General features: G+C 36.1%; 1 protein-coding gene across 4 annotated transcripts in view; it reads left to right on the forward strand.

Moving 5' to 3' along the window:
- Atp11c (ATPase, class VI, type 11C) overlaps window positions 1-24,498 on the forward strand; it is a 172,743-nt gene that overhangs the window by 65,648 nt on the left and 82,597 nt on the right. For all 4 annotated transcript variants that reach the window (XM_013504485.1, XM_005404550.2, XM_013504484.1 and 1 more), the window contains exons 3-5: window positions 14,431-14,550; window positions 21,487-21,576; window positions 23,903-23,983. In XM_013504485.1, coding sequence (XP_013359939.1) covers window positions 14,431-14,550; window positions 21,487-21,576; window positions 23,903-23,983 — 291 coding nt within the window. The remainder of the gene's footprint in view (window positions 1-14,430; window positions 14,551-21,486; window positions 21,577-23,902; window positions 23,984-24,498) is intronic.

Here is a 24,498-nt window from a genome sequence, read left to right on the forward strand (position 1 = left end):
ACCACATCTTTTTATCCATTTCTCAGTTGATTAGCATTTGGGTTGTTTCCAAGATTTAACTATGACAAATTGTGCTGCTATAGACATGGGTGCACATATATCGCTGTGGTATGATGTTTTCAAGTCTTTTGGGAAAATACCCAGAAGGGAAATAGCTGGGTCGACTGGGACCACAAATCCAATTTTTTTGAGGAATCTCCAGACTGATTTCCAAAGTGGTTGCAGCAGTCTACGTTGCTGCCAACTGTGGAGAAGTGTTCCTTTTTCCCCACAGCCATGCCAGCATATGTTGGTGGGTGATTTCTTGATGGTAGCCATTCTTACTGGGGTGAGATGGAATCTCAGAGTTGTTTTAATTTGCATCTCTCAACTGACCATTGATGTTGAACATTTTTCATATATTTATTTGATATTTGCATTTCTTCATCTGAGAAATGTGTGTTCATCTCAGATGCCCATTTTTGGATGAGGTCTTTGAATTTGGGAGGTCTGAGTTTTTTCAGTTCTTTATATTTTCTAGATATGTCTTTTGTCTGTAGGACAGTTAGCTAAAATTTTTTCCCACCCTGTAGGCTGTGTTTTCATTCTGTTGGTGATTTCTTTTGATGTGCAAAAGCTTCTGAATAAGCTGAGGTCTCAGTTGTTGATTCTTTTTTGTCTTTTTGAGACGGGTTTCTCTATGCAGTTGAAGCTGGTCTTGAACTCACAGCAACCCTCCTACCTCAGCCTCTCAAGTGCTGGAATTACAGGTGTTCCTCACTACACCAGGCTACCAAGTTCTTATTTTGCAGTTGTTGCCTTGTTTTACTGAAACGGATCAGAAGGTTTACAAAAAGCAGTTTCTGCAAAGTTAAGAGAGTCATGAGGGATTTGTTTGGCTTAAGGTTAGCAGGTATGGTTAAGCAAACTTTAAGGAAGATTTAGAAGTATGGCTTTTTGAGAAACTGAATTTAATCTCTTTTCATGATTTGTTTTGTTCATTGTAAATTCTCTGTAGCAAACAAAAGATTTCAGAGAACAAGTTATTTGTCTCTTCATTTGTGTTGTCTCTAGAGAAGGCTGTTAGAAATGATGGTTGATAAGGTATAAAGGATGATTTGAAGTAGGTAAAGAAATAATGGAAGAAAGCTGGGCTTGGTGGCACATGCCTGTAATCCCAGCACTCGGAAGGCTGAGGCAGGAGGATCACTGCAAGTTCGAGGCCAGCTACAAAGTGAGTTCAAGGCCAGCCTGAACTGCACAGTGAAACACTGTCTCAAAAAGACACACACACAAAAAAGAAATAATGGAAGAATCTTACATGCTGAGGATAGCAGTAGAATAGAGGCCTTGCTGGGGCCATGGAAGGCCTGGGGCTCACCTGGAATGAAAAGGTCAGTGGTCTATAACAGAAAGTGAAAGAGAGGGGCTGAGGGCAACATGAGGTAGGACAAGTATGGAGAAGAGACTAGACTGTGCTAGACCTTGCCGGAACAGAGTGAGGTTTCTTGGGATTTTGTTGTTATTGTTACCAATGAGCCACACCCACAGCCACATTTTAAATTTTATGACGGGGTCTGAGTTGCCAGGTTCATGTGGAATTTATAGTCCTCCTGCCTCATTCTCTCAAGTACCTGGGATTGTAGGTGTGCCTTGGAAATTTTTGTTTTTGTTTTCTTTTGTCCATTGTTCCTGGTTCCTTTTTATTACCCCAAAGCAGGTTTTTGAAACTCTAATCTCCTACCTTTCTGTCTTGGGGCTAGCCATAAAGACACTTTGTGACCTACCTTGTTTGATAGTAGATCATATGATCTCATTTTCAAAAGGGATCCTGCCCCTTTTCCTGGAGGAAGGAATGCTAGACAGAGAGGCTAAGAACCAACAGGCTTTCCTGCATTTTCCACACTCAATTTATTAGCATTAAATGGTAGTCTCCATAAAAATTTTTAAAAAGGACACAATTCAGAGAGCTTGAATATCGGAACTCATGGAGTTTCATAGGGGGTGGCATTCCCAGAAAGCTTATCCATTGTAATATCCTTTCTAGTAAACTTGTGACTGTGTTTCCCTACATTCTGAGAAATGCTCAAGCAAATCATTTGAGCCCAAGGAGGAAGCTATGGGAACCCCAATACAGGGTAGGTCCATCAAAGAAGTGTTAAAACCACCTGGAGCTGTAACTGACATCTACAAGGGGTGGAAGCAGTCTTGGGGACTGAGCTTTCAACCTATGGGATGTAACACTATTTCTATGTAAATAGAAATGAATTGAATTAGAGAGCACCCAGCTGGTGTCTGCTAAGAAACTGTTTGCTTGGTGATCCCTGGCTTGGTGCGTGGTTCCCCACACATCTGGTATCAGAAGTATTACAAGATCTGTGTTGTGAGAGTACAAGAGGAGAAATTGAATATGAGTGTTTCTATTCAAGTTCATTCACATATTTGCAACCACCAACTCTTTCAGTTGCCAACTCTTTCATTTACTCAGAAAGGAAACTCCATACTCATTAAGCAGTTATTCCCCATTTTCCTCTCTCTAGCTCCTGGCAACCACCAATCTGCTTTCAATTTTTATGAGTTTGCCTATTAATATTTCATATGATGCAGTCATATATGCTACTTTTTGCAGCTGGCTTCTTTCCGTTAGCATAATGTTTTGAAGTTCACTACCGTAGCACATATCAGTGCTTCATTTCCTTTTTATAGCTGAGTTATATCCCATTGTATGGTTGTAGCACATTTTCATCTGTTCATCAGTTGACATTTGAATCACTTGTACCTTTTGAGTATTTTAAATTATTTCTTAGTATGAACATTCATCCATAAGTTTTTCTTGCAACAGTTGTCTTCAGTCTTTTGAGTCTACTTAGGAGTGGAATTGCTGGGTCATATGATAATTCTGTGGTTAATTTCTGATAAACTGCCAGTTTGTTTTCATAATTGAGCCATTTTACATTCCCATTACCAATAAATGAGGGTTCCACTTTCTTCACATCCTCAACAAAACTTGCTGTTTTCTGTATTTTTAAAAATTTTTAGCCATCATAGAATGTTACCTTTAAACTGCATAAATAAACTTCTCTTTGTTGTAAATATTTCATTCTTTGATAACTCATTGTCATGTTACTTAATAGAATAAAAATTATAGTAAATCTCGAAAGCACAATGGACTGAATTGGATTCTAAATCCGTAAAGTCTGTATCCAACAGCCTTCTGATACATTGCTTTCCAAAAAAAAAAAAAAAAAAAATTGGCTAGAACTATTAGGAGGACCCTGCCTTTTGCTCTTATCCACTACTGTATTTCTATAATTAATGATGTGGTCTAAAGAACTGATCTCATATCGAGAGACATTCTTTCCTTCTAAATGTATGTGTTGTTTAAAGCATTTTTAAAAAACTACCTGGAGATGTCTTCAGAGTTTTACAGAGAACGATGAGGAAGCAAATGCAATTTTACAGCAGAACATTCTCATTGCAGGCAGTTTTGGTTTGACACATTTAGATTGCTACCCTTCTCTTACCCATTTCTCGCTATTCCTCTTTTTATAGGTTAGCTGCACCTAGTACACAGGAAGTTGGATCTGCCTATCTTTGGCTTAAGGTAGAAACTGTAGCAAATGCCCGTGAACCAAGCTGGGACATCAGCAGAACATCATAGAATACTCATGGACACTGACTATTATGGTTATTTTCAGTGTTCTTGCCCATCTGAAGTTATTTGTCTGCCAGTCCACCATTAATTGAACATCCTATAATGCTAAAAAGTGCAAGTCCATTTTAATTTCTGGCTTTTGTAGACTGCCTTAATTCCATTGGGTTCTGCCATTTTTGTTTTTACTTTTAAAGCTAGAATTACTTTGTTAGTCAATGTTTAGAACTTTTTACATCATATTTGAGTTTACAAAGTAGAGTAAGAATAGACTTAATATATTAACACATTAGCGTACATACATGCTTTTATAATAGCATGAAGTGTAAAGACATTAATTGTAATCAGGAAAATTGAACCTTTATGAACATTAATTGTTGAGGAGTGGTCATGACTGATATGCTCGCATTCCACTGAAGAATAATCACTTAATGAAAAACCAATTACAGTGCTTGTTTCACGATTTAGCTACAAGCATGTTGAGTGATCAAAATTTGTGAAGTATATTTAATTTTGGCTTTAAATTCTTATAATTGTTCTAGATATCTGCATGTGTTCTTTAGAAGTAACTTACTGCTATTTCTAATCACATATTTGACTAGATCCTCCAACTGTTCTTTGTCTTGTTTAAAAAAAATGGGGAAAATTGTTTGGTTTGGAGGCAGATTATTTTGGGGAAGTCATATATTTTGACTGCATCCACTGCAGTGAAAAATCTTTTAAGGGTTTTAGCACTCTGTGTTTTTTTTCTTAATACTTTATATACAAGTCCTATGTGCAAGTAAAGTTTGTTATTCTAAGAGATTGCCTGCTTTTAAATTTTACTAGTTCAGCAACACCACAACAAAAACAAAAATGCCCTTATGGCATTCAATCCTAGCCTGTTATAACCTACAGTTATTTCTACCATGGGTGTGGAATGTGGGTTTCATTCTGCTTTATCAGAGGAGTAAACCATTTTCCTACAGGCATGTTTGAAAAGGTATTCATTTTTTTTTCACTTTTCACACATCAAGGTTACCATTAAATGAATTGCCACTGTGGTGCTTTAAATGGGCTATCTTAAAACCTGAAAGAGCCATGCACCTTCTAGTGCACCAAAATTAGCATCCTGAAGGAATTTAATCTAGTCAGCATGTATTTAAATAATTAATTATTTGTTCATTTGTTGGTTTATTCATTTTGCTGTACGGGGTATTAAATTCTGGGCCTTCTCACTGAGTTACATCCTCGGTCCCATTTTATTTTTTATGTTGAGACAGGGTCTCACTAAGTTGGCTTAGGTTAGGATGCTTCTGCCTCAACCTGGGATCACAGGCATGTTTCACCATAGTTGACTTTTATTTAAATTTTTTTCTTTTTGTTTATTTTAAAGAGAGTAGTAAATGAGAAACAAACCAACAAAGAAATAGAACAGTAGCAGCATACCAGTATCACAAACATAGACAAATCAAAACAAGAATGTCCAAAGTGATACAGTCTCAAGACAAAATAATACAAATCAACAGTGGTTGTTACATTACATATCGCTATCCTCAACACATTGCTCAGATTACCAGATGTAAGAATGACAGATTGCTCAAGGGGGCTGGGGATTTAGCTCAGCGGCACAGCGCCTGCCTGGCAAGCGCAAAGTCGTGAGTTGGATTCCTGATACCAGAAAAACAAAACAAAACAAAAAAAGAATGACAGATTGCTCAAACCATTAAAGAGAATAAGAAAATAATTCTTCAATAAAACCTTAGAGGTAATACAGAGTTTCACTAGACAAGATGGTAGGAATTCACCATTGGAATTCCATTGCATATTGTTACCTTCAAATCAGTTGCTCAGACCACCAGACACAAGCATGCACAATCGATCAGAACATAAAAAATTGTACTCATTAACTGTTCATTTCAGTGCACCATCAGATATCAGCAATACAGTTATCACAGCTATTCATATATATTTATATTTTCCCTTCCTTCTTTCGCTTTTCTTCTTTCCCTCTCAGTCGTTCCTTCCTTTGAGCAGTTTCTTTCCCTTTCCTATCATCTATTGTATGTTTTGAGTTTTACCTAGTCTTTCAGGTCCCTACATCAAGGAGACAATATGATGTTTACTCATCTGGGTCCGATTGATTTCACTTATGAGTATGGTCTCTAGTCGTATCCATTTACCTACAAAAGCCTCGTTTATCTTTTTTAATAGCTGAGTAATACTCCATTGTGTAAAAATACCACATCTTTTTTATCCATTCCTCAGTGGATGGGCATCTAGGTTGTTTCCAAGATTTAGCTGTAATAAACTGTGCTGCTATAAACATGGGTGCACAGATATCCCTGTGGTGTGATGTCTTTAATTCTTCTGGGAAAATACCCAGAAGGGGAATAGCTGGGTTAAATGGGATATTTAAATATTTTAAAAAAGGCATCATCACACAAAATGTGGCCTTTTGTAATGTTACATTTATTTTTCCCTCCTTTTTTGATTTGAAGGCTGCAAAATAATCTTATCCCCGGTACAGTATCTTCTTATGTGTATTTGTTTGTAAAATTATCCATCATCTTTAAATGAATAATCTTTTCCCTATCCTTGAATGATTTTTCTTTGTCTTATTTTATGGGTTTAGGCTGAAATCGATGGCAAAGGATGCAGCAATTTAAACTGTATTTCAGTGTTTCTTGCTGGGTCTTGCTCTGATTCATCTGTATCCTCTTAGATCAGAGCATCTAGTCAAGCCTTGTCCGAGTTACATATTAAAAAACCAATGCCAGGACTTCCCCAAGTAACAGACATAAATTGGCAGTAGAATGTGATGAAAATCAAGATCTTCTTATTTCTTGCCTATCATAATTAAGCTTTAGAAGCAAAAACACCACTTGGGATCATAGCCAAATATTTAATTTTACTTAATCTATTTTTGCCAAACAGGGATAAAATTGTCACACTTATACCGGTTATCTCACCTCATATCCTCGAATGCTATTTGTTTTTCCCTACCAGTAGACTCTAGAATGAATGTAGCCTGTATGTACAGACATGTTTGATGAGCTAAGAAATATAATAGAGTTGCATTGCTCAAATTATGTTGTGCTCAATATGATGTCACTAGATCTTCTTAAAGAAAAGGAGTCCTGTGATGAAATTATTTGGGGAACTTCTAATCTATGCAAAGGTAAAGAGATCTCTTCCAGACTTTTTAGAGCTTTGGCTGGGTGAGTATGCATTGTGAATAGCCAAGGGAACGGGTTATAGCAATAGGTTTCCCCCAGTTTCAGGAACCTCATTTTTAACTTGTTCTATGTAATGCAACTTGGAAATTAGTGAATGTTGCATTCTGATATTCTTGCCATTTTGTCTCTGACATGCTAATTGGCAGTACTCAGGGGGATTTTAAAATTATACAATCTAATATTTACTTTTATACAAGGCATGTTTGCTATATATTTGATATATTCATATTTCTCTGCCTCAGTATACTGAAAGTTATACATTATACTTCAAATGTCTCGAAAATTTCTATAATCTCTTTAAACATTTTAGGAATAACTGGATCATCTGTTAAATTTATGGTAACACTCGATCTGTATAGTGCACTGCAGCTTCAGGTCCAAAACTTTGGTGAAGGGATGGAAGATTATCAGTAATTCTGGTACCATTCACATCTGACTGTATTCTCTGCCACAAAGGGAGAAATTAATTCTTAATTTTATTGCCAGGGTATCAGACCAACAGTTCTCAGACACTAATGGCATGCGTTATGGACAGCAGCCTCCAGGGGTTCCTGGAGCGACCCCCAGTTGCCATCTACCTTGCCATCTGTCCACCCCCATGTCCTTTCATGCACACTAAAGTACAGGGTTATTAGCACCGAATATTCTGTGGCACTGGACTGTGTCTCACAGAAGTGGCATGAGAATTGTCGATGCCTCTCCTATAGTACCAGAAACTTTCCAGCTTTAAATGAAACATTTACACCTAGATGATGTTGAGAATATTGCCTAAGTTAGTTCTATGCTGCCCTAGTTGCTAGTGTTTTAATAGTCTCATAGTCAACTGATAGTCTCTCATAGGCAATTTAATAGTCTCATAGTCAATTTAATAGTCTCATAGTCAAACCTCATCCTTTGCTCATGTGAATAGAGTAATTTATAGCAATCTCTACATATTTGTGTTAATCCTATATTGAGCAGTCTCTTAGGTTATGTGACCTTATTTTAAAGATAAAGCTGTAATCTCAGAATTTGGAGGCTAAGGCAGGAAGTTTGCTATTTCAGGCCAGCCTGGGCTACATAGTTCAAGATTAGCTTGAACAGGGCTGGGGATATCGCTCAGCAGCAAAATTGCAAAATCCTGGGTTCGCTTCCCAGTACCAAAAAAAACCACAAAGATTAGTTTCAACTAAAGGAGACTCTGTCTCAAAAAACAAAAACAAAATAAAACAGTAAAGAAATTGAGGCTTAACTAACTTTTTTCTCTCACATCTAATGTTGAAGGAAGCATAGTATAAATAACATTTCTCAGGTCATATTTTTGTTGCTTTTCTTGTGTCTTCCAAACCTTGTCCTACATCCCTTCACCTATAGGGAAGAGCCTTTAAGAACAGACTTCTCAAATTCTGAGAAACTTTGCAAGGATCACAAGGGTTGATGCAAGTTTTTTGATAATCTGAAGCTTTCTTTCTGGAATTTAGCTGCCTTTGTGTTAGCAAATTCCCACATGGCAGTATGCGGATGGTGCCATCTTTCTCTCTAGTCTCTGAGGTATATATATATCAAATTTTTTTCTTCCTTCCCTCTTCTTTTCTTCCTTCCTTCCAGCCAGGTTGTACATAGCAGTTCTGGAACCTTCTTTATTCTTGCATTCTATTGGTTCTGTCTCTAGAAGTTAAGAGCTACTCTATTTAGAGTTGTAGTTTGTGAAATATTTGGAATTAAAGATGGTGTATGATATATGTAGCAAAGGTGAAAAATAACTTGGAGACCTTGTAGACTATTTATTCAGTTCATCCCTCCTTAAGTTCATGTAAATAGTCAGACCCTGGGTTAGAAAAGATAATATTAACAAGAAAGGTTGTTGAGTCCCAGTAGGAACATTAGGAGTCTCTGATAACTTTCTATGAATGGAAAAATGCCTGAATCGTTAAAAAATCTTCCCGTTAGAACCTTTGAGTTTCAAAATGTTTATAGCACTTTTGATCCATCAACTGCATTTCATTTTTTAGAGCCGTGTTTCCATAGCCCCGAGGTCCTTAGGGTGAGGACATAGTTGGAGGGAGAAATCAGGTTGGTAACACTTAGTATGGATTGTCATTAGTGCTATTAAATGACTGGGTGGATCATACTGATACACTGTAGTTAAAGTCAAACTCTAAGCTTTCACATATGATGTTGTTCTTAGCCAAGTTCTCATGGTTATTAATGCTTTTTCCTAGATACAGTACTTTATTGTGCTTGCTCATTTAGGTGTTTATGTGGAACTCAGTATCTATTTCCTGTAGCAGTTTTTATTCAAATAAATATGCTGCCATCGGATAATGCCTAATTAGAGATGATTTTTGTGTCTAGGAATGAACTCTGTATATTTGTCTTTGGTGAGGTATTTAAGAATTCCAGTAAATATGACCACAATAAAGTTTTAAAGGCAACACAACCCAAAATGTCCTGTTCTGATCTTGCTTTACTTCTTCTGGCAAGGGAGGGGGAGGCAGCTCAGTCACTTAAGAAGTTTCAGTTGCAGTAAAAGCAAAATCCAAAAAGTGCACTTTTAAGGATCATTTTGGAGTTATAACGGTAATTTGCACATTAGGATTATTCATCTTGTCTTGTTGTAATAGAATGGGCTTGGAAATCCCAGCAAGGTGGCCACTGGAATACATTGTAGTGATTTTTAACCAAAAAGATTAACATACTGGAAATGTTCTCTGGCACTGTAGTGCTCTCCTCCCTGTAGGACTTAGCCCTACTCCAACCCTGCTTTGGTAATATGCCTTTGGGAGCATTTTAGTAAGCACCTGAATTTTAGTGAAATGCTCTTTCTTTCATTTTGAGTTTGTTTGTCCTTTTTAAGACTGATTATGAAATTCCAAAATATCAGTGTTTCAGAAAGGAAAAGAGCATTGGGCTGGATTGTGAACAGTTTCTTGTTTGTGTTTTTTGGTATTGGAGGTTGAACCTAGGGCTTTCACGAGAAGCTACATCCCCAGCCCTGTTTGTTTAAATTCTTACTCAGTTTCTCAGGCTGGGCTCAAACTTGCAGTTATCTTTGCCTCAGTCTCCCAGAACGCTAGGCTTATAGCCTTTTACCACCATACCTGGTTGTGAACTGTTTTTAATCTTTGCCAAGTCATCAGGTTTTACTAAGAATTTTTATTCAATGAAAAGCAAGTTATTTAAATTAATCACTGAAAGAAAATGTAGAATTATGAGGAATGCCTGAAAAACTTTTAGGATGTTAGTAGACAGCAATTTGAGAGACAAAGAGACAGACAGACACAGAGGGACAGAGATAGACAGATAGAAAGACAGATAGAGAAGATAGTGGCATTAATTCTCAGCCCTGGCTGTAAATTAGAAATTGTCAACCTAGGGATCCTCTAGAAAACTTAAATGAAATGTTAAATACTAAACAGAAGACTACACAGCAATCTTAGTTTTAAAGCCTATGTGTGACCATGATTGAGAATTGCATATCTATGGTTAAGTAATCCATTTAAATCAACTAGCACCTGTGAAGGATGGAGGGGGCTTTGTTTCGGACCCTGTGCCAGCTTTTATCGTGACAATCTTGTGTTGAGGTTTCTGTTTTTCCTCAGTTCTTATCTAGTGATGGTTCTGAGGCCCTCAAGAAAGAAATTATGCTTCTAAAAGTTTCCCATTTCTTCCTTTTTTTTGGGAAACCAAGTAGCCCAGGCTGGCCTTGAACTGACTGTGATCCTTCTACCTTAGCCTCTGGAGTGCTGGGATTGTAGGCATGCACCACCATGCCTGGGTCCATTTCTTATAGCTAATGAAGACATGGGATTTTATGATGGAAATAGTTGAATAAAAGTACTATTTGACTTTGAATTTTAATGAGAGGAATTTTTGGTATAAACTATTTGCTTTTTAAAAGCAATATTAAGATTATATTATTAAGGTTATACCATGGATGTATAAATCATGTGCACAAGAGGGTGATTTTTCCTTGTTAATTTATATATCTTAAATCTAATTTTTAATATTTTTAATATATTTTATGCAGTGTTTTGTCATTAAAATAGAGTTGGTGCCAGCATATTTCAAGTTAAAAAATGCTATTTCTAAGGATGTTAGAATGGGAATTAGTCCAGCACAGGATGGACTTCTAATGAATTAAAATGCATTATGAGATGGCAGGAATCATGCACTGCCACTCAAAACTATCTTGTGTGCTATCCAAACGGGAATCTTAAAATGCTTCCTATTTGGAGTCTTTCTGCGTTGGCAAAGGTACTTATTTATTCAGAATCACAGGAACTATCTAATATCAGTGTCTCAACACTCCACATTGGCAGCGAGTGGAAATTTACAGTGAATTTACACATGAGTTCAGAATTGCTGTTTTATGAGACCCAGACATTGTTATCACTCTTACACAGTTTCAGAAAATTCCAGCAGAGATTGCAGGTTCATTAGATTTTAGGGTAAAATAGGCATAGAAGAGTCATCTACTTCATGTCACCCCACCCCTAGTCTTCAGGCAGGTCTAAACCCATGTTGCCCTATTTTGCCCTATTTTGAGAAATACTCAGAAGTTGATATTCTGCAGCTTCTTTCAGGCATCTCACAATGATTGCTGCCAGGATCTTTTCTTCTTTACTCAAATTCCCTCGCTCCCTCCCTTTCTCTCTCCCTCCTTCTCCCTCCTGCTCTCCCTCCCTCCCTTCCTCTCCCTTGTCCTCCCTCCCACCCACCATACACCCTCTAAGGCACAATAATTTCAATCCTTTTCTCCAATTTATGGAGCTAGAGGTCACTTATGTCTTAATTGGAAAGAGATCAGAGAGATAAAATGTTATGAGAAACCTCTCAGTAAAACTGTAAATTTAATTCTAATGTAGGGAATTAATAAAAACATCACGTGCTTGAAAAGTTTCATGATGTTTTTTCCTTTCTATGTTCCCTGGCAAAGAGGTTGAAGACAATTAGTAATGGTTCATTTTATTTTAAATTAATCAGTAGCACTGTAATTGATGAAAGAAATCTGTATTGGCAGTGCAAGAAATACCCTGCTTTGCTGACCCTTCTACTTCCTTTGCCCCTCCCCTTACCCCTCACTTGCAGGATGACTTGAGGACTTGCATAAAAATGGCTCTTCCTTATTTACTTTATAGCAACTTCTTGCTTGTGTATAAAATTAAATAACCATATGGTTATTAAATTAAAGGTTTCAAATTGCAATGTGTACATGGCCTTGACATTTTCTGTAAATTCAAATTGCTGCACTGTAAAGGTGAGGTCTGCTGTGAAGACTACAGAGCAGCCTTAACTGCAACAAAGAGCAGGAATTAGAGAGGTGAATGAACCCAAATAAACTCTAAATTTCATGGGGACATTCACTTTCAATTGAAGTTTTGCCAAATAGATACTATGGGAAATTTAGTGCTTTTATTAGTAAGCCATGTCAAACCTTGTACAGTAAATAAAGGTTGCAAACAGAGAAGAGAAGTCAGTCTTTGAATCAAAGCTATCGTTCTGGTAAGGGTATTGTTTACTGGTTTCCGGGAACTGTTTGAAAATTTTGCCTGCCTATCACTCTTAGCGTGTAAAGGACCTGGGAAAACAAATTGTTCTAATGCCCTGTCACTGGGCAGGCAGGTAGCTAAACGATATAACACAGATAATTACTGAGCTTTTCTAGATCTCCAGGGATCCTACAGATTCCCCTAACCCAGGTTGGGGCAGCTTTTTAGAAGTTGCCCTTTATATAAAACTTGAATTTCATTCCATTGAATGAAATAGCCACCTTCATTCCATTTATCCCAATTTCTTTTTTTTTTATATCCCAATTTCTTTTTGAGTGATTCTGTTCAAATTTAAAGGCATTTCTCCACTAAATAATTATTCCATAAGATTAAATGAAAATGATGAAGAGATTTTCTCCATACTTTGACTTTTATTTTTAAAAGTAAACATTTTTCTGTGTATTACCTTTGTAAGGTACACAATTTCAAACTGGAATACAGTCAAACATGGTAGACATTTGGAAAATTTGAAAGCTCTAAGTAGTCTTGCTTGAAATTATTTTGAGGGTGAAAATTTATATCTTTGACCTTTAAATAGATCATGGAAAGGAAGGAAAATCTTTGTGGTTGTGTGTTGTAAAATATTTTAGTTTGAAGAATTATGGTTAAAAAAATAAGGATGAGAATATATATAAATGGATTTGGTTTGTTATACTTCCTTTGACTTAAGTATTTGGTAGTGTCAAGCACAATATAGTAATCTCAACTTTAAAAGAAAATGTACTATTCTGATTTAAGAGAAGAAAATGGAGTGAAGCTTCAGTGAAATTAAAGGGTAAGGTGAATAGAGCCTTGGTGGAACTTCTAGAATCTGTGACTCTACTTTTTAAAAATGTAAAATGAGCATTAGACGTATATTGTGTGAACTGAGGCTTATAGGACAATAGGCTCTGAGAGATTGCAAAGGCAGCACTTTCCTGTGAAGCCAAAAAATTACAAAATTTCTTGGTAGAACTAGTTGATCATTCCATTAATAGAAGCATCCATTCTATTTCTGACCTGTATAATTACTTTATGTTTAGGAGTAATTTACATTATACTTCCTGTTCTCTAGTAAGGTAGTTGGCAAGATTGTCCGCGGTACAGTAGTTGTATAATAGTTCAGATATTCCCAGTCCAGCTTTTTCTAAGTGTGTTGCTGTGAAGGTCATGGTTGAAATGCATTTGGACTATGGATGAGAAAAAATGGCTGACAGTAAAAATATGGCATTGTTTCTCTAGGATGTCCTCCAAAGGTTCACTGGAGTGAATTGATAATAGACTGAATAATAGGAGAAAAGATCTACAAATTTATTAATATGTACAGTATTTTAGGAGGATCACAGGACTGTGATTACCCTACGAGGTCCAGGTACTAATACACCCATCTTTGTATAGGAAGGAGAGATGGAGAATGTGACATTTTGAGGAGTAGTAAGAATGAGTGGATCTAGTGCTTAGCCAATAGTTAGTAAATGATTCTCTTTGGGAATTGCATGGGCCTGCTTCTGAGGTGAACAAAGCTTATGGCAAATTCTGTCTAGGAGTGACTCATTGTTTAATCCTCCTTCCTATAGATAAGAATTTAGGCAAGTACAATGTCCTGAGTTCAAATCCTGGTACTAAAAAAAAAAAAAAAATTAGCTAATGAAAACTCCAGGGAAGGACCAAAGGTAATTGCTTTTGTCTTATCCAGTGTAGGAAACTCCAAAATCCCAGAGTGAAGCTGCTTGTGCATATACTACAATATTTGCTAAGGCACTTTAAGACAAACTGTACAGCAGGGTGCCATATTTTGGGAGTGAATTCCCCTGAACCCCTTTAGAATCTTTCTTTAGTAAATTTACAATTGTACTGTTCAGTCTCAGAATAGTTGGTCCAAGTAACATATTTACTAATCTTCACTAAGTAACTAAGAGCTTAGTGCAGTTTGAATTTCCTCGCAATATTTTCTCCTCTGCTGTCTCTCCCCAGGTTATAGCCAGATGTGTTTAGGCAAGCATTCTAAGCTTGGAGGAAGCAAGGAGAAGTATAATGAAAAGCTAACTTTCCCCCTCTTTTTCTTGGCCAGTGTGCTGGAGAAGAAAAGCGAGTTGGTACACGCACAGTGTGTGTTGGCAATCGTCCACTTTCAGAAACAGAAACTTACATTGCACAAAGATTTTGTGATAACAGGATAGTGTCATCTAAGGTAAGGTGTTTTTTTTTTTAAACTTGATAGATGTTCATATGGTGAGATAATGAAATTATTTATGCTTCTGAGGAAGCCAGTACATTTGCATATGCATATACTGTATGGTTATGCACTTATACAGATCATGTACTGACTATGGCACCTCCAAAAGGCAGTTTATTATTTTTATCGCCCATCACTTTGTCTTGATGTAGCTGAAAGATCATTCACTTATCTTCCGTTATTATATACAAGGTCTGTTGATTATGCATTACTTTAAACCTTAATATATGCTAAAAGTAGTTAATTATTGAGTTGAGGTTATAGCTCAATGGTAGAGTGCTTGCCTAGAAGGCTAGAGGCCATAGATTCCATCCCCAGTGCTGCGAAATAAGAAACAAACCTAATACTGTAATGATTTACTTGTGCAAAATTTCCTGAGTTGCCCTTGAATGTCTGGGCTAGGATGTAAATGATTTGCATTCTTTTATTTATTTATTTTTTGGTTTGCATTCTTTTAGAGGGTACTGTCCTGGCACAGCTTTCTTTTGCCTCTCTTTCTGATGCCCCTACCGACTTCCCTGATAAAATCCTGGGTTCTAAACAGGTGCATTGGCCCGGGGATGTAGCTCAGAGGCACAGCGCCTGCCTGCCTGGCAGGCACAGGGACCTGAGTTCAATTTCCGGTACCAATAAATAAATAAACAGGTACATTCTGCGTCATATACTCCTTGACCTGCTTGACCTTCTAAGAGTTCATTCACTGTAGCTGTGTCATCATTTGCATAATCATCTTATTCCAGTGTGGTATAATAGTAAGAGCAATGGCCTAGAACTTTGAACATCCATGTTTAAATCCTGGCCTAAACATTTACTAGCTATGTCGTCAGTGCCAAATTAAATTAAATGCTCTGAGTCTGAATGCCCTCACTTGTAAAATGGCTAATACTCCATATGTAAAAATACTTCTTACAGCTCCTAGTACCCAGTAGTCATCATTCTACAAGTATTACTTAGCTGATCATTACTGCTGGCTAGCCCAGTGCCATCTCTTGTATCATGGAATAGACTTCCATAATTTTCTTCACTTCCTCACATAGGGTGGTAAGGCAGAACTAAAATGTTGGTGACGTTTGGTTCACTGTACATTCCTTAGGACCTGAACCACAAAACTAAGCCCTGTCTTTACAAATAAAGCATTTTGATTTTCAAACAAGTATGTGATTTATTCTTTAGTTGGTGATACAGGAAAGATTATGGTTATTTGGAAGGTTTTCATGTAAAATGTAGACAGGTTAAGTAAAAACTGTGTTGCTTGATGAGCAGATATATAGGCCTGTAGAATAACATAAATATGTTTGGATAAAATGTCTGTTTCTTGTTAATCTTATATCCTATGGCAGAAGTTTTATCCTCAGCCAGAGGTTTACATACCCAAGATAGTAGGTTTATGTGCCCAAAATACTAGTCCTTTCACTAGAAATGACCTACGGTATCCAACTAAACAGTCAGTAGTAGACCTTTGATTCAGAATCATAGACTCATAGACCTGAAAGGTCCTCAGAGGTCATTTTATTTAGCTTACTGACTTGCAGATGGAGAAACTCAGTCCAGAGAAATTAATGATGTGGTCACCACCATAGTTAGTGACAAAACCAGGAGCAAAACTACTTGATAAGGCCTAGTGGCTCTGGAGAAAGTGCTTTTTCACATTACAGTGTTTGGGATTTTTTATGTCTTTTTGCATCAAAGTGGAATTTAGTATTTGAAAGATGGTAAGATTATATAATGATGGTAAGGTGACTTTTCAGTAGACTAATGGCCATCCTTTTGTTGCTATGTATGTATATTGTGTTTCACATTTTAAAAGAATGCATGACTCGCTTTAATCCTCAAATTTTATACATTTAATAGAGTATTTTTCCATGTTTTATCTAGCTTCAGTTTTGCCAATAGGCAAGACAATGAAATAGGAACCCATGGGACAACTAAAATTGTGCTTCTAAGCCATGATGAAGAAGTATTTCTTCACTGATAGACAGGTTTTTTTTTCCCTCTGAATATTATGTTTATAGTTTTTGTAATTAACTGATTTCTTTTTCATAAAAACTGCTGAGCAGAAAGAGGAATTGGCAATGTAGTAAGCAGAAAAAATGAAATCTTACTACTGTAATGAATAACTATGAGCATAGTATACAGTGTCATGGTGAAGAGCTTCACCCTTGGAGACTGAACTTAAAGTTGTTTAACCTGCATCTCAATTTTGTTACCTATAAAATAGGGATATTAATAGAATCTACTTCAAGGGATTGTGAAGACAAAATGAAATAATCCACACAAATCATTGAGCACTGTGTTTGGTTTTAGTAAACAATAGCTGTTATTTGTGCTTCTCTGATTGTTATTATTATAGCACTGAGCAGGATAGTTGATTTTCTCTGGTGTATGGGTTTTGAGTATGTGTTGTGGTCTCTGTTAAAAGGAGACTTTTAGGTCTACTCTTGAGAGATCAACAGTTGTGTAATGGGACCCTTTTTTCCTCAAAAGTTTTGGCTCCTTATATTTATACTAGAGTCTTATTGAGTACATACACAGTTTATAGAATGTTAGCTGCCTTCCAATTTTGTAGCAAGTTCTGATTTCCTTTCTCTACACTTCCATGATAAAAATAACTATCTTGTTTGCAAATATCATCAGTAATGTCAGTGTAACACTGGGAATAAGTGTTGGTAATGTAGGCACACTGAAGACTAAAATGTTGGCCTATTTTAAATTTTATTTACTTATAAAATTAGTGTTTTTTTTCTCCTGAGAACACAAATGTTTTCTTCAAAAAATGTGTCTTTTGCAGCTGTACTATTTTAATATACTCTACAGGGACCTTTCGGAATCATCAGAATTTCATAGTTGATACAAAACTTGGAAATTTTCTCTAGCAAAAGGAGCATTGAATGCACTCTGCTGAGATTTTTAGAATCTTTAGCTTCGATCATGTTTATTTCTTTTACAATTTTTTTCTTTAAAAATGCTGAGCCTTATTTTGAAGGCTCTTCTGTGGAATGATAATCAGTGAACTCCACCTAAATCATTTGGAACGTATGCTCATGATTAAACATATGTCTTGGGTTAGTTTCAAACTTATAATTGCCCTGGCGTTTCTTATTTAAAAAGTCAAAATCATCAGTAGACTTTATTAGACTTATCTGTTCAGTCTTATCTAACTCCTTGAAAGTATCTTGTAATTCTGATTCAGTTTTGTTTGTTGCCTCCTTTTGCTCTTAAATCTGAATTTATGTTATAAAGAGCAGTGCTTAACAAATGAAATAACATTCTGCATGACGTTGATAGTTGAAGTGACTGTTATGATACTCAAAATTGGATTTAATGCCTGCATTAAGGAGAGTTGATAATAAAAATTGATACAGTAATTTAGCAGACTGAACAGTTATTAGGATGAGTTGCTTATTTGCAACAATCTTATTTTACTCCAGTGCATTCAAATTCTTGTTGTAGTTACAAAAATAAGTGCTCATTCTGATAGCTCTATTGGCTACTAAGTTCGTTACTTTATATAGCTACTGCATTTTTACCCATTTCCCTTTATCTTGTGCTATCCCGACACATTAGGACAATTTATTGGAGCCTTAGCTTCTCCTTCAGCATTTCTAATGCTAAATTGGAAAGTTTGGTGAGTAGAGATACAAACAAATTTTAATTTTTTTTTCTTTTTGGTGCTGAGGATAGAGCCCAGAACCACATGCTTGCTCAGCAGGTGGTCTACCACTGAGCTATACCCCAAACCTCCAGACAAGTACCATTCAAAAACCGCCTTCTGATTAAATGAAATAATAGACTCTTACAACTGAAAATCATGTCAAGTTTCCTCCTTTGAATTTAGAAAGTTATTTAGTAAAGTTATAAGATACTGATTTCAAGTTAAGTTAGGTGATAGATGTTTGAGGTAGTGACCCACAACTTTCTCACATATTTTTACTGTTAAAGATCATACTTTTATATCAATTATTTAATCCCTTACAAAGTAGATGAAAAATACCTTGTATATATTTGAAATGCTGGTATTGTCTGTAGAAAGTTTTAAGCGTGTTCTAAATATTAGAGTTGCTTTTTAAGTATATATTTGTATATTAAGATAATGTGAATGATCCGTTTACTGACTTCTGAGCAAGAACTTATGACAAAAATGTCAGTTCTCATTATTATGTCAAAAACAACTATTATGTATATTTTCTTCCTGTGATTAACAACACTTTTGATTTGTGGCACCTGACTGAGCTAGAGAGTATAGTTTTAAAAGTTTAATTTGAATAACTTAGTGTATATGACTAATTCAATTTCACTTTTAATTACAAAACTCGAGTGCATGCTTTTCTTGGTCTGCATTAAAATGTTACATTTGTAGTATATGAAAAGGTGTGAATCTTAATTTGCCCTTTAGTTAAATTAGTGGAGTAGTACAATCATCTTTTTGAGTAGTTTCTTTCCCTTTCACAATATCTATTGTCCCTTTTAGATTTTATTTACCCTTTTAGTGTCTTACATTAGCGAGACAATACAGTGTTTACACATGTGAATCTGGTTTATTTCACTTAGGAGTATTATCTCTAGTTGCATCTGTTTACCTATAAAAGCCTCGAGTTTATCTTTCTTTATAGCTAATTTCTATTGCTTTTAACAGTTAATGTTTAATTGTTTGATCAATCTTACATGCCTATGTTTGTTTATCTGAGTAACCAATTTGAAGATACTAATATGTAATACGACAACCATTGTTAATTTTCTATCACCTTGTCTGAAATTCTGTATTGCTTTTGTTGTTTTTTTGTTGTTTTGTTTATATCTGTGAAAAGAATGTTTTCATTCTTTTATCTTTAAAATAAAAAAATAGTGGCGTAAATTACCAAGGCACAAGTTTTAATTGACTTTTTCCTTCCTTCAACCTGCTCTCCCTCCCTCCATTCATCCCTTGTTTCTTTTTCTGTGCTACTGGGAATTGAACCCAGGGCCTTTATTCTGAGCTACATCTCCCTTTTTATTATTTATTTTGACACAGGGTTTTGCTAAGTCACTGAGTTGCTTAAACTTGCAATCTTCCTACCTCAGCCTCCCAGAGTGCTGGGATTACAGCATACACCACCACTTCTGGTTTGTTTATGATTTCTTGATTGAAAAATCTTAATTTGAGCTGGATGCAGTGGCGCATGCCTGTAATCCCAGCACAGGAAGAGGCAGGAGGATCATTATGAGTACGAGGCCAGCCTGGACTATATAATCTTGATGTTTCTTGTGTGTTTACCTGTGGTAAGGGAGTTTATGACAACTTAAGGTCTCAATAGCTCATCCTTGATGAAGAAGAGAAGAGGGCATAATGGTCTTAGTTTCCTGTAAGGGAGTAACTAGAGTTCCTCAAAGAGCAGTATATTTAATAAGTTAAAACTGATGGAGCTAAGGTTGTACCTGGTGGTGCATTTGCCTAGCATATCCGAAGCTCTGAGTTTGATGGTCACCAGCACTACAAAAACAAAACAAAACAAAACAATACTGGCAAACTAACAAGTTTTAGAAACAGCAATTATAAAAATGTTCCCTTTTGATGTGTGAGCACTACCTCCTAGAGAGGACTGTAACTGTTCTTTATTGTTTGGGAACAGAAGGTCAACAGTTAGAAACTCAGCTGTTAGCCTGTTGTTAGAATTTATCTTTCTTTGTTTTAGGAAATTGATGTCAATTAATTGGGGCAGTTAAGAGCTATTCGGGACTATATTGGCTTCAAAGTGGCAGGATCAATGGTTTCTAGTATTTTTAGTTTTGGTCTCAAGCTGCTTTGGGAATCTCATGAACATTGTGAAGCTTTTTCTTAAACAGTGCACATCTATGCCCAGTTCTGCATTTACTTTTTAATGGTCCTTCCCTGGGGCTCTTTCTTGGATGCCAGTTCTGAGTTGGCTGTTGGTTGCAGTGTAGCTGCTCTGCTGAATGTATTTGCCTCCATTTACCTTCATTTTTCTCAGGATTCTCTGACCTTTGAGCCCATAATTCTTTTTTAAATAGAGAGTAATAGTCAGTTCCCGTATACTGTACTTTGTCATGGTCTATGACTGACTTTTCAATCACCTTATTAATGGATATATTCTCATTATGCATATAATTGGGATAGAGACCTTTCACACGTAAAGTTAGCCTTTTTATGTTAAAACCTTCTTGTTTCTGGTCTTCTTTAGACATCTAGAAAATACAGCATCTGGTAACTTTTAAATGATCTCGTCCTTGACCTTAAGGTATCAGTAAGAAATTACATGTGATTTGATAGTTAACCACAGAATTCTGTCCTTGTACCTATGTGTAATTTGGCATCTAAATATTTACCAAACCCCAGGATAGTATGTTGTTGATTAATGTGAAAGACCTATGTGTCCCAGGATTATGTGTACACTTTCTCAGCAGTCATGAAGATGTGAGGTACTGATTGGGAGAGAGAGGATGAAGGATCTGACAATGATCAAGACTCCAGAGGTTAGCAGAGCAAGGGGAATTAATTTTTCATTCATTTATGCAAATACTTTACTGCCTGATCTATACTAGGTACTATGGTAGGTGTTGCGGAAAAAGCAGTGCACAAAATAGTGCTATTAAGGAAGTATGTAGAGAATCATATGAAAGTATGTAACAAGAAACCTATTTCAGATTGGATTAAAGAAATACAAACATGAGAGTAGATGGCCATTGTAATGCTTAGAGTGAAACTTCATTTCTGAAAAAAAATTATGTGCCATTCCTATAAATATATGTGTATGCATATATGTGAGGTTCGATTTTCAAAGTATTAGGTGTACTAAATATCACTTTATATGATAATCTGGACCATATTACTCATTACTATAAAGAGTTTTAAAGTTTTTTTTTTTAAATGACATTTTTTTTCTTCCTCCTTTGTAGTATACACTTTGGAATTTCCTCCCAAAGAATTTGTTTGAACAGTTTAGAAGAATTGCAAATTTTTATTTTCTCATCATTTTCCTTGTACAGGTAAGAGTTCCATAAATAGTTGTTCAATGTAAAAATTTGATTGCTTTAAAATAAGTTTCTAACCTTAAAATGAGCTGTGATTAAAAACAAAGATAGTGTATAATATGACTTTTTAAAGTAGAAATAATTACATTTGAAGATTTGTATAATTTTTATAGATTTCTAAAACTGTTTTTACTAGAAAATTTGTTGAGATCTTATTTCACTGTTACTTTAAAATTTTCATCTTTGTCATTCCAAGAAGGAAGTATAATGTGTATTAAAGGAATTGGTATATATCACAGTTGGAAATCATTCAAGCTAATAGTTTCACTTTGTTAAATACTGATTCCAACCTACTTGAAAACTTAATCGTTTATCATCCTGATTACCAGTTTTGCTCTGCCTCTTTCACTTACTCCCTTAAAGTGTGAATGCATAGTAGTTTGATCTACTTTTCTTGTTCCTTCTACTATTTTGCATGTAAAATTTTATACATTTTAAGTTGCGTTTTCCCTCTTTAAGTCTCTAAACTATGAAAACCTTTTCCTCATGGTAATTGTCCCCTGAAAATGTTACCACACTGACAGTACATTTTTTTCTTATTGCATTTTTTAAATGAAGCAGAAAAATCCCAATTAAATTGTTCAGTGGCCTTGTTGATATCGAGTCCTTTTGTTTATCCACTTTGGGGTTTTGAGTAAATGGTACTGTAATTGAATTTAAACTACTGCTTCAAACCAATCTAGGATATAGTATAGGAAGACCCAGTTTCAATACTGAGCAGCAGAATGTTTGAAAAGGAGGTCCTCTAGATCTGATGTTGATGTCTTAGAGATACAAAATAAACTACACAGTCATTTGTTCTTGCAAGAGTCATTGTATTTGATGAGCAATGTATTTCCATTCAGTTTAGCAAATATGCACCAGGCAATTGCTGTGTGCCATGCAGTTGTCCACGCAGCAAAAATGGTAGCAGGTATAATGAACATCAAGATGTGGCTTTCTACCTTTAAGGGTTTTATGCTGTTGTTGAGAAGACAGTCATGTGTTTGCTTACTGTATTAAAAGCCATTCAAGTAGCATAAGCAAAGTACTGTAAGTATAAAATAGAAGTTAGGATATTTTCCTACCCAAGAGGAACTTAAGAAGGCTTCAAAAAAGTACATGATGCCTGCCCCTGAGCCTTGAAAGATTAATAAAGGTTTAATGGAGAATGGTGGAGAATGCCGGACCAGTATTCCAGGGGTAGAGAAGAGGTTGCAGAAGTCATGGAACTGTATGAAAACCTTATATGTGCACACATACGTGGCTTGGGCAGGCCTGGCCAGAAGTTAGAGATGAGAGTCAGTGAGTTGTGAGGGCAAATTGAAATTTTGATGCCCTTCTCTCAAATTGACTATTAGTAGTATTTTCTATTTTAGTAATCAAGACATTTTCATCCCAGGCCTGTTAACCAGACACTTGGAGGACATTTTTAATCATCACTTTAACTGATTCCTTCCAGTCCTTCCATTTTGCCTCCTAAAGATCTCTGATATTTTTTTCTGTCTGCTGCTTCCACCCTAGTCCATGATAGCATCTTTCACCTGGATCATAGCAATAGCCTCTCAAATGAACTCTCTACCTCAACTCTTGTTCCTTCCAATTCATCTTCCACAAAACATTGAGAATGATTCTGTTCATGTGACTTCTTCCTGCCTAAAACCTTCAGGGATTTTTTTCATTGTTTGGGGGATGAAAAGTGAGCAGCTCACTGTAGCCTAGAGGGCCCTACACAGCCTAGGCCTGCCTTCATCTCCAGCCCCGTCTCATGTCATATATTCTCTTGGCCACTGGCTTCCTTTATTTCATTCATGGGCCTTTCTCCCTCCTATCAGAGACTTTGTGTATACCGCTCACTGTCCCTGGAAACCCCTCTTTGATTTAGTTAATTCTTATTTACCCTTAAGATCTTAGTATCTGCGTGCTTGTTTTCATGTGTGCTTTCTCTTGTAAGCTTCCAGCTCCATGAATGGAGGGACTTGTTTCCATCCTGTTTAAAGCAGCATCCTTAGAACCTGGCTGATAACAGCACAGGGGCTGAGTACTACTCAACAAACAGGGGTAAATGAATGGATGTTTTTTGATGAAGGGATTAGTCAAAGATGGGCTGAAAACTAAGCCTGAATTTTCTTAAAATAACTTCTGTGTGAGTTGCCTTTGTTTTAATGAAAATTAACATTCACCTTGCTACTGGAATGTGTTTTGTCTGCAATTCTGTCTGAAATGTTTGTAACATGTAAGTGGCAAATCATGAAGTAATGGCTCATTTCCATTTTGCTTTCAATTTAATTTCTTTACCTAGGTCACAGTAGACACACCAACTAGCCCAGTTACTAGTGGACTTCCACTTTTCTTTGTTATAACTGTTACAGCCATTAAACAGGTAAATTTATTTATACTTATGTCTATTTCAATCTAACCTGGTTTTGAATTTCATTTTTGAGGAATATTTAGATACTATGGGCATTTTCTTTGGTGGATTTAGTCTATATATGGTTTCTTCTGGAAACCTATTTAAGTGTTAGTAAGGCACATCCTTAATTTATTGCTCCTTTCCTCCCCAATATCTGTGTATGGGAGGGTAAACATAAAAGAGTAGATAGAAGGTATAGCTTCGTTGGGAAATAAGATAGGAGTTTTTATTGTGCATTCATAGTTCTCACATGGTGTGACTGGCTAAAAATTTCCTATTCCAGTGGATTTTTTTGTTGTTGCCTATAACACAGAACTCCAAAGTACAAACACTTTAATTTTAGTATCTTTCCTGAAGGGGGTCATAGGTAGAGAAGACATTTATTCCTATTTCTTGTCAGAGCTTCGAGTGGCACAGATTGTGATGTGAATGTCTTTGAAGTATTTTGAGCCTAGTACCTTTGAAAACTTCCAGATGAAATTGAA

This window comes from Chinchilla lanigera, unplaced genomic scaffold, assembly GCF_000276665.1.
Source record: "Chinchilla lanigera isolate Chin_1 unplaced genomic scaffold, ChiLan1.0 scaffold00088, whole genome shotgun sequence".
NCBI lineage: Eukaryota > Metazoa > Chordata > Mammalia > Rodentia > Chinchillidae > Chinchilla > Chinchilla lanigera.